Source organism: Convolutriloba macropyga, chromosome 6 (assembly GCF_964194025.1).
Source record: "Convolutriloba macropyga chromosome 6, txConMacr16.3, whole genome shotgun sequence".
Taxonomy (NCBI): domain Eukaryota; kingdom Metazoa; phylum Xenacoelomorpha; order Acoela; family Convolutidae; genus Convolutriloba; species Convolutriloba macropyga.
Genome location: NC_134473.1, coordinates 3,776,010 through 3,787,970, shown reverse-complemented (window position 1 = coordinate 3,787,970; position 11,961 = coordinate 3,776,010). Strand labels below are relative to the sequence as shown.

At 37.0% G+C, this 11,961-nt stretch overlaps 1 protein-coding gene across 1 annotated transcript; it reads right to left on the bottom strand.

The window, feature by feature from the left end:
- Nucleotides 1–21: 21 nt before the first annotated feature.
- LOC142340694 (uncharacterized protein KIAA1143 homolog) lies at nucleotides 22–815 on the bottom strand. The gene has a single exon (XM_075391389.1). It carries the CDS (start codon nucleotides 786–788, stop codon nucleotides 276–278), a length of 513 nt encoding a protein of 170 aa, XP_075247504.1. The 5' UTR covers nucleotides 789–815; the 3' UTR covers nucleotides 22–275.
- Nucleotides 816–11,961: the final 11,146 nt, after the last annotated feature.

Sequence of the window (11,961 nt, the reverse complement as noted above, 5' to 3'; positions counted from 1 at the left end):
CAATAATTGCTATCAACTTCGTTCAAGAGCAATTAAAAATGGTCAATTAAATTCCTGCTAAAGTTGATACATTGTCTGTAGGTTTCAAAACCGAACTTTGGGAAATATTGAAAACATCGTCAGGGGACATACTAAACTCTATATTTAACTTTGTACAGACCGTTTCATGAGTTTCAAAAGTTAATTTTAATTACATCATCTCTCACCGCCTTCAACGATCCGATTCTTCGCCTGAACAACTGAGGACTGCTACAATATTTGCCGAAAAATAATCGCTAGTCACTTTCTTCTTCGTCCTCGTCGCCAAATGATAACAAACTTTTATTCGATACGTTTGATGATGTTTCAGTTCTGTTGGATAATAAGCTATCTATTTCCTTTTTTCTGTTTGCATTAGAGGATGAATGTTTGTTGACAATTTTGTTTGGTGCTCTGTTGGGGGCTGTAAACTTGAATTTACCACTGTCATTTTTTTCAGTCAAAACAACTTCCTGATCATCTTTGCTGCCTTCACTGTTGTCAGGTTTCGCAGAAGACCGACAGGCTTCGGCTAATTGCTCTTGCACTTTCTTTAGCTCTTCGGGGCTAATTTTTAATTTTCCAGGAAGGACTTCAATGGTTGGCAGATCTTCAACCGTGTCTACTACAGAATCATCTTGGTTGTCGTCGTGATTTTTGAACTTAGCATCAACATTTGAAGGTTCAACAAACCCAGTCTTCTCTTTGAATTTCTTAATAAACGAAGGCTCGTCCCGTTCAATAAGTTGAACCGAAGATCGCTTACTCATCACTTTCTGAAGTTGAACGTAGCCCTAGAATATTCAATTAGTAATAAATGATTAAATAGATTAAATATGCCGACAGCACCAGTGTTGAAAGTCACTTACAAAACTTTTCTAGAGACTAGTTACAAAATGGTCCATATTGGAGCAAGTAGTTTACGGAATATCTACAATTGCCTAGCCTCACTTGACAAAAATCAATTGTCATCGTCTACTGGTATTGGTGGACCCAACCAGCAGATTCCAAAAAAAATTCAAAATGATCTTTGAAATGAACATTGGTCAAAGATAGCAGTACCATCATCCTGTGGCACATTATCGGCATTGAAACCAGAGACGGAGAAAAATGCATCGTTTCAGTGGTTAAATGTATCGATAGACACAGACACAAAACATACATGTCTCCTTTACTACGATAACAGTTTCTTGAAAAAAGCTAAATTAAGAAATGCACCTCCCCAACAATTGCTAAACACTGGTCCTGTACCGTCTTGACACTGCGTCTTGATTTCGTATTTTTTCAGTCTGTCAGTAGAATGAATAAAAAAATATTACACAAACATCAGTTGAGAAAGTTGTTGGAGAGCTCTTGAAAACAAACAGCCAATGGCGAAAAGAGATGATTCAAACTAAAAGTCTCCCTTCTTCAGCAACAGCTGCCGTTGAAGTATCAACAATTTTGCGCCGCTTAAGTGTCCTAGAGTCTGTCCTAGAGTCTCAAATCCAGAGGACGGCGGAGAGCGAAGTTGATTTTTACCCTAGATGTGACATGATATCAGCGTAGCTGTCCTCTTAACGCGCAGAGAACCAACCAGATACCCCAACATCGGATGAAAACGACCTCTGTCGTTTCTGTTTTTCAGATTTGTGTCAAGAGCTGTAAATTTTCAAGTTTTAAATCTGCTCACAGAAACTCACATCAGTACCATTTATCACCCAATGAAAGAAGCTCCTTGAGTTTTTCCTTTGTAGCAATATCAAAATAAATAATTTTTGTATCAGACTTTTAGAAAGAAACCTTATCAACAAGAGCAACTACATCGGAAAAACAAAAATTGCGTATCTCTGTTTTCTGTCTATAGCGTATAATCGTTTGCATAGTTTTTTCTTCCATCCTTTCTTGCGACCAATTTCTAAGGAAAAAATCCGTTTTTAGTTAGATTATATCTTACAGTGATGTTAAAAATCCACGCTCAAGGTCAGTATAACGGAACAGAAAAGACAGGACTGGTTAAAGTAATTATATAGCAGTTTAGCAATTTTTCTCCCGATTGCAATAGAAGCTCTTTTCGTTGATTCATTTAAGCTCCTGAATTAAACAAATTATGATATATTTTTTATGTCTCATGTAATGATTGCGCTTTGTGCAACCGATGATTTTTGTTTTCACAGATATATTGTGTTCCGGCAACAAAGAAATGATCATTTTCAAATATTGTTTCCTCTTTTCGAAAAAATTTCGCTTCTAAAATTGTCTGAGTTGTAAATGAAACATCTCTAGTATCATATCTACACCAAAACTGAAAAGAAAAGCATTGAAAAGGATGAAGGCTTCGGTGTGGATATGCGGCAAGGATCTTGACTACAAAAACCGATTAATCAAAATGAATAATAATGATAATAATAAAACAGAATTTAGGAATAAATCCAAGGGTTATACATTAACCCCAGTTTGTGTCGTTCAGTTTATTAGACAACAAAATTCAGTTTTTTCACGTTCTTGCAGTTGTTGCACCCACACATAATTCGCCAAGAGCACGTTTTGTTTTCATCGTAACGCAGCCTGAAGTAGACAAAATATAGATCGAGAAGTTTGGCTTTGTATTCCCGCTCTCGATCTATTGTGTACTCCACGGCCTACTTTTCCTAAAGTAAAAACGGAAACTACGGTCTCGAATCGAACAAGCTGCCCCAGAGAAAAGAACGAATCACTCGTCAAAACCAGCAGCTGAAATTAGGAACAAACCGCTTAAGAGAAACCGATGAATATTACTGGAATGGGACGGCAAAAAATCTAGTAATATAATCCAAAAATTTGTGGACACTGAAATAGTAATCACAAAATTTGAAACCGAAATTGAACCATGCACATGGAGAATATTACGCTCATATTGAAATATTAATCCGTATCAGAAAATAAAGCCTTGTTTACAATGAAGGGACTGAGGCCCCGATACTAACTTTCCAAAATATTTTCCTACCACTACAACAACATACAAAAGCGATATTTTAGATCTAAATACATGATGCTAAGATCTTTGCTTTAACCTTTTACTGAAAGATTACTCATCTAAAGGAAAAAAAATATTCATTAACAAATAAAAATAAATAAAAAGTGTCAGTTTAAATGAATCTCGGCAGTTTTTGAGAACCCTTTAATGATTTCTTCCAAAAAAGAGGCCCAGTGAAGGGGACATGCTACTCACGCAACCCCACAACTTCTGCTGGATGCTTGACAAACCTCGCAGCTGAGTTTCAAAATCGTCTTATTTTGAATTCTAACATTTAGTTGGTCAGCATCGATGTCTTTAACGTCGCCTACGTTAAAAATGAGTTGTAGCAAGTACTCGCTACAATCCGCTCCCATTGTGGGAACAGTCTCTAGATTTTGTCAGTCATATCATGGTGCTAAAACCAACAATAAAATTTAACCCATATTCCATTTCTGCGTCGTTCAAAAAACTGTAGCTGTTACAAAAGCTGAAGCTGTTGATCTAACCAAATCTCAATTATAACAGCGCACCACTAACGGTGGAGCAATACATCCCACACACTGTCCCACAACTGATTGAAATCCTCAAAGTTCTTACAAATCTTTTCTGCGTGGTTAATTGTCGGCGTGACAAAGCCCCTACTCAAAACATTGCCTATTTATCTACGTAATTGATGTCACAACGCACAACACAAGCGTGACGAAGCAACCTGATCAAAGTATCCTGACCAAATAGAGATTCTTACATCAATCTGCTGACTTTGAGCTTCAAAGTAATTATTAATACTTTGAAGCTCTCAAAAGCATTTGACTCAATCTCACACGAAATACTAATAGAAAAATTGAAATGTTTAGGATTCGACGGAACATCTACACAATTGATTAGATCATATTTGAAAGATAGAACTCAAAGTTTTCTCGGGAAATGAGGGACAGTATTGGGACCAATAGGGGACAGTATTAGGACCAATAAGGGACAGTATTAGGACCAATATTGTTCAACATTTATGTGAATGATCTTCATAGAGCTATTGATAATGACAATTGTCAAGTAATCCAGTACGCCGATGACACTTTTCTCTATTCTTCTCATACTAATGAAAATATAGCCAGAAGTTATTTGGAAAAAAATATTGAAAAACTATGTTATTACTTCCAATCACATCAATTAATGATGAACAATAAGAAGACAGAATATATCGTGTTTGCTCCATCAAAAAAAGCACGAACTCCGTCTTATCTCAATGTTAACAATGTGAACATAGGAGAATCTTCGTCTGTAAGATATCTAGGAATAATATTAGACAACAAATTAAACTTCAAAGAAGAGATCAAAAGAATACTCTCCAGAATGGCGTGCAGCATCAAAATCTTGAAAGATATAAGGAACTGTTTTCCTATAAAAACTAGAGTAACACTATTGAACGCGCTTGTTTTAAGTCACATTCAATACTCATCTCTTATGCTTGTTGGTATCAGAAAAAATCTCAGGATAACATTAGAAAAACAACTTAATTGGGGAATAAAAGTGTGTTTCAAAAGAAAAAAGTATGATCGCTCGACTGATTTAAATATAAAGAACAGAATCATGCCTGTTGAATTCCTTCTCAAATATCGATGAATGGTTTTTTTCTTGAAATATGTTAGGAAACAATTACCAGCTCTTAGTAACAACAATGTATTGCAAACTTCCAATTGTAAACAGAATGCGAGAACGGGAAAAATTTATCCGGCTATAAAAAGTAATTCGGAATTCCTCGACAAATCATTGATGCTGCAAGCCATGAAATTGTACAAGGAATTTCCATATGAACAAAGACAAAAACTCGATATGGTTAAAAACATCAAAGGTTTTTTGACAGAATTCTATTTCAAGGAATATATGAAGGACCCAAACGCATTGGAATACAGAGATTTGTTGAGGGACCTTTTTCAATTTTTCATTGTTTTTAATTTCCTTGTTATCCAAAATATTTTTTTATTTTTTCAGTATTCCAAACATTGTAAATAAAATATATTCTAATTGTTTTATGTATTTTAGAATTTGTGCATTGCCATTTTGTTGAAACATTTAAGGTGTGTAACATTTTGGAATTTAATGTTTTCTTTTTTTTATTATCCGTCATTATCAAGCAAACAATAAGCACATCCTCAAAACACAGTGCTCAAATTTATGCAAGATTTCTAACTACCGTCCCATTAGCATCCTCCCTAAACTTTCCTTGTTACTTGAAAGATTATTGTTCAATTTTTTGTACCCGAAGATAAAGCATCAAATCAAACGTGAACAAAATGGATTCATGAAGTCACGTAGTACAATAAGTCAGGTGATAATGTATCTTTATTCTGTCTATTCAGCTCGTGATACCAATTCTCCTGCCATTTCTATTTATTTCGACGTAAGAAAATCTTTTGACTCTGTGTCCCATCAAATACTTTTGTCTAAGCTTGTGAATTTTGGTTTCGACTCAGTTTTTCTCAACCTTTTTAACGCTTATCTAACGAACCGTTCTCAGTGTGTAAAAATTAACCAATGTTTTTCCTCTCGTTTATCGGTTACTTCAGGAGTTCCTCAGGGCAGCGTGCTTGTTCCTTTGTTATTCATTATTTTCGTTAATGACATTGCTGATGATGTGGCAAACAGTTGTTTTTACCTTTTTGCTGATGACCTGAAAATTTTCAGCACCTCATCGTTCTCCCTTGTGCAGGAGGACATCAATTACCTATTTAATTGGTGTAATTTAAATGGTCTTCATTTCCAAAGCTGTTAATTTTGGTGGGCATAATTCTGCTAAATTTTTTCTAGGGTCGGACTACTTACCTTTCAATAACCAAATTGAAGATTTGGGTTTTATTGTGTCTAGTACGCTATCCTGGAAAGCTCACCTAGATTCAAAGCATCTAAAATGCAACAGAATTTTTAACTTCCTGAAGCGTAATTTCCCCTTTTCAGTGTCGAGTCACAGGAAACTTTTGCTTTATAGATCCCTTATTCTGCCTATTTTATTATACGGTGCTCCTGTTTGGTCTCCGTCCTTAACTATGCTACACCAATTTGAACGTTTGCAGTATAAACTCCTGCGTTGGATAATACGCTGCTCATCATATGTTTCAGGCTTAGAATCCCTTCAGTTACTTCCTGTGTGTTACAGCTTAATCAGAGGTGACATTGTATTACTTTGGAAGCTTTACAACGGGGCCGTTGACGTACAGTGTAACTTTCAGTTTACATCTTTGCCAACACGATCTTCCTCGAATGGACTGTTTCGCGTCCCTACAGCCCGTAAGGTCTCTTCAGAAGACAACTTTTTCATTCGAGCAACTCGAGCTGCAAACGAGCTCATCCGGTTAAAAATCATTTCATTCAAAATGCCATTAAAAACTCTGAAAAGTTCCCTCATCAAATACCTGAAATCCAGAACATCAAATTACTATGATATGAACTGTTCGTGTTTACATTTTGTCAAGTGTTATTGTACATTTTGTCGTGCTTAAGTCATACATGTGTGTTTTCTTAAACATTATCTTAGAAGCAATTAAGTCTTTTACTACTACTACTACTACTACTACTACTACTACTACTACTACTACTACTACTACTACTACTACTACTACTACTACTACTACTACTACTACTACTACTACTACTACTACTACTACTACTACTACTACTACTACTACTACTACTACTACTACTACTACTACTACTACTGTTTCAACACTTTAATTCCAAATATGAAATAAAGGCACGGTTGGCAACAAATACAAACAAAACAAGATAAGTTATTTGTTTGGTTATTCTGCGAAGTGCTGTACGACGAAATTGTTGAAGGCATTCTTTGACCCGGTTGCTGCTTTCTCCTGCAATCTGGTGAACGATACTTTGTTTCGTACACAGTCTCCTTCGATTTGACTCATCCACGTTTTCCGTTGCCCCCCAGGAGCGCGTCTAGCATGGACGTATTGATCGGGCGGGTCCCAATCGAAGGCACTGCGGGCTAATCTTCCTGGTTCCATTCTCTGGATGTGTCCGTACCATTTTATCCGTTTGAGCATGATCATCGTGGATAGTTGGGGCATTCGTGATCTTGACATAATTTCTTCGTTCGTTGCTTTCTCCAGATATGACACACGTAGAATTCTCCGAAGACAACCACAGTGGAAACTCTCAAGTTTTCTCTCCATTAATTTCGAAAGAGTCCAAGTCTCTGAGCTGTACAGCACGGCTGATAAAACGAGTGCTTTGTACAAGTTGCACTTGAGGTGCACGCTGAGCTGCTTGCTCTTCCAGAGATTTTGGAAGTTAGCAAACCGTTGTCTACCTTCTGCAAGTTTGCAATTGACTTCCTGCAGGTCTCCATTCTTGAGGCTGACATATGATCCGAGATACTTGAACGCTTCAATGTTTTCAAACTCGTTTCCGAGAACATCTTGTACTTTGCAGGAAAACACGCGTGTGGCAACTGCTTTAGGTTTGCCACAGTATCTCGATTGGTGAACTTTTCGGCCATTGACTGTTTTGAACTTTCTTTCACACTTGTCACAGGTAAGGCTTGCCTCTAGTTGCTCGAACTTTGACTTGTCGACGACATTCTTTGACAAACCGACTTTGCAGAATCTTGTTTGGTGCACTTTGCGTCCGGTAACTGTACTGAATTGCCGCTGACAATTCTGACATCTTAAAGACTCTTGGTCAGCCACCACTGACCGACTCTACTACTACTACTACTACTACTACTACTACTACTACTACTACTACTACTACTACTACTACTACTACTACTACTACTACTACTACTACTACTACTACTACTACTACTACTACTACTACTACTACTACTACTACTACTACTACTACTACTACTACTACTACTACTACTACTACTACTACTACTACTACTACTACTACTAACACTACAAAAGGCAGCCACCTTGGTGAAAAACAGCAGCAAAACTTAAACGACAGCTCGCCAATTTAGAGCTTTATTTGGACCAACAGTTTTGTTTTAATAAAAGGGTCAATAAAAAGGCCAGTTTTTTTCTTATTTGGATCAACGGTAATAAATGCTATTAAGCAGGCGTGCTTATCGAGTGCCTTGATCTGAGACCATATCAATAAACCCTTCTGTGTTTTGGTAGGTGTGCCTAACAGGTTTCTGAATCTGAACCCCTCCAAATTGTCATACCCCATCCAGCATAATGTTGTCTAGACCAGCAATATTTTGTTCTGCAATGAAAAGGGTCGAGAAAAGGGTCTACCACACAATCTGGGAAACTCTAACCCTTACTGCGACAGTAACCTAGACGCACTTGTAAAGCAATGGTACAAATGGCTGGAAAATATTTTGGCAAAAACGTTTCAAGAACAACTATACACAGGGCAAGTCTCCCGCCCTGGGTTAAAAAAGAAACAGCAATCGCTACATTAAAGAGAAAAATTTTGAAAAAGTCGAGTCTGGCAAAACGTTTAAAACTGACGAGAAAAGAAAATCAACTACGAAAAAACTTAGTCGAAGACCAAGCTGAGTTTGAAAAAATTTTTCGAGGGAGAAAATTTTCAGATCTACAAAAATATTTGCGATCCCTCCATAAAAGTAGTAGGTTTCCCGAGACAATGAAATACGAAGATGAAAAGTCGAATGACGATGCACAGAAAAATAAGTTTTTCAGCTCCTTTTTTTCGAATGTTTTCCTAAAACGTAATCAAATTGACCAAACTCGAACCTTCGCGAAAAAGACTTATAACCATGTGTACGTAAGTGAAACAAAAATTTTAGAAATCCTGTCGAAACTTGAAACTAGTAAAACATGTGGCCCGCACAACACAGGTAATCTTGTGCTCAAAAACCTGCCTGCCCTTTCAAACTCCTTACTGATAGTGTTTAAGGCTGCGCTATCAAAAGGTTATTTTCCATCATTTTGGAAAATTAGTGAAGTTTTTCCCGTCTTTAAAGACGAAGACAGAGCAGACGTGAAGCAATACAGACCAATAAGATTTCTCTGCAGCGCATCAAAAGTTTTCGAAAAGGTTATATTTTACTAAATATATGACATTGTAAAAACGACAATACACAATGCACAAGATGGTTTTCGAAGACACAGGTCGGTGGTAACACAGATGTTGCTGTTCCTAAATCATCTTTACAACAAATTTGATGGTAATGAAGAAGAACTTTTGATTCTGTATTTGGACTTCAAAAAAGCCTTTGATAGCGTTCCACATGACATCTTGCTACAGAAAATTGAAAAGCTAGGCATTGGCGGTAACTTCCTGAAACCTATTGCCAGCTACTTAAATAAAAAACCCAATATGTAAAGTTTAAAGATTTTAACTCTGAAACAGTGCAAGTAACAAGTGGTGTTCCACAGGGATCACTAATAGGTCATTGTATGACTACCAGATGCTACTTCTATTCATCATTTTTGATAGCGATCTTCCTCTACTAGTAACTAAGTGTGAAACCTTTGGTTATGCGGACGATTTCAAGCTTGTAGCAACCAATAGTGAAAACATGCAATACGATATAAAACAAATAGAGGAACTAGGCATTGGCGTTAAAATCGTGAAATTTATTGCCAGCTACTTAAATAAAAGAACACAATATGTAAAGTTTAAAGATTTTAACTCTGACACAGTGCAAGTAACAAGTGGTGTTCCACAAGGATCATTAATAGGTCATTGTATGACAACCAGATCACTACTTCTATTCTTCATTTTTGTTAACGATCTTCCTGTACTAGTAATTAAGTGTGAAGCCTTTGGTTATGCGGACGATTTCAAGCAGGTAGCAACGAATAGTGAAAACATGCAATACGATATACAACAAATAGAAGAATGGTGCTTAAACAATAAAATGACATTAAATGAAAATCAGTGTTATATCTTGCCAATCAAAAGTCAAGACCACTCCAAATTAAGTATAAACAACAAAACTTTACTTTACCAGAGCGAGCAAAAAGATCTAGACAGTACAATGGCGCCAAAACTGATTTGGAAACCTAATGTCAAAAAAAGGTGCTCAAAGGCACAGAAAGCGTTCTACTTCTTAAAAAAACACCTCTACGTCCACAAAACAAAGCGCAAAACACAATGCGTACGCAGGATATGTCGTACCAATTGTTACATATGCAACTCAAGCCTGTTCCGCTAACAAAACGGAGACGAAAGAGATTGAGCGCGTCCAAAAAAAAGCTACCAGTTGGATCCTAAGCAACTGGGAACTGGATTACAAGAAGAGGCTCGGAAAGCTCAATTTACTTCCTCTCTCCTTGTACATAGAACTACACGATCTACTTCTCTTAATTATTTTTTTCTCAGGAAATTACAATATCAATATTCCGATCAATAGAAACCAAAACTGTGATGATCAACCAACTACCAGACATTTGGAGCTAATAAACATAAATCAGACAAGAAAGAAAAAAACAGATGAAAATTTCTGGAGGCATTCTAGTCAACTTTTAAACATTATCTGTAAAATCACAAATCTAGCTATTGAAAGCTTAAAGCAAAAAAACGATTAACCGAATTATACTGGAATTATTTCAATAGACATTACTCTGAAGCCAATTCTTGTACGTGGACCTTTTTGTGCAACTACAACAACTGAAATACAATACAGAAGGTCAAATTAGCCAACCAATAAAGGGATGTCAACCCTAGTTCCACGAACACTGAAGCCTAAACTACTACTACTAATGTAGTCGCCCAAACTGCTGACTTTTCATCAATTCAATCCATATTTGAAACAGCAACTTGATCTAGACCTAAAGCACTTCATTGAAACAATCAAAAATAAATCAGCTGTAACCAACTCAAAGAGGTGCTTATTCATTGCTCGTGGCTCGATTACTGCTGCAAAACAATTACACGTACTTGACTAACTGAAGAACTTCCTTTTGCTGATAAACATGATTCTCGGAAAATACTACAATATTCCGGGCAATGTTGTCCCCTACCACTCTGTTGAAAAGTCACATCAAAACCCTCTAGCATTCAGTGAACCTCTAGCAAAAAACCTCCATCAGTTTCTCCAGTCAAAACACTTGGTCTTTGAATGCTCAACTTCACTTAGTAGTGCGCGGGCAACATACTTTAGGTATCAAAAATGAAACTTTTTTCATTAAAAAATCTTCGATCTGGACATGACCTTTCCCTACTATACACTTTATATCATCGATGTCAACAATATTCATTTACGCGACTGCATCAGTGTCCATCATACGGTGTCAGACTCCAATTCTACTGATGCTTGTCCACCTTGCAACCTCGCTCAGCTCGAACATTGGTCCAGTGAAGCTTCTATGTGACTGCATGGGCGGCGTGCTTGCTCTTCAGTACAACAACTCAGGTACCAACCCAAGTTGAGTCAGGACCCAAAGTGAGGACCAAAGTCAGAACCCAAAGTCAGGACCAACCCAAGTTATGTTTAAACAACAGAACTTTACTTTACCAGAGCGAGCAAAAAGATCTAGACAGTACAATGGCGCCAAAACTGATTTGGAAACATAATGTCGAAAAAAGGTGCTCAAAGGCACTGAAAGCGTTCTACTTCTTAAAAAGAAACACCTCTACGTCCACAAAACAAAGCGCAAAACACAATGCGTACGCAGGATATGTCGTACCAATTGTTACATATGCAACTCAAGCCTGTTCCGCTAACAAAACGGAGACGAAAGAGATTGAGCGCGTCCAAAAGAAAGCTACCAGTTGGATCCTAAACAACTGGGACCTGAATTACAAGAAGTGGCTTGGAAAGCTCAATTTACTTCCTCTCTCCTTATACATAGAACTACACGATCTACTTCTCTTAATTGGTTTTCTCTCGAGAAATTACAATATCAATAATCCGATCACTAGAAACCAAAACTGTGATGATCATTCAAATACCAGACACTTTGACCTAAAAATGATAAATCAAACAAGAACAAAAAAGCAGATGAAAGTTTCTGGACGCGTTCTAGTCA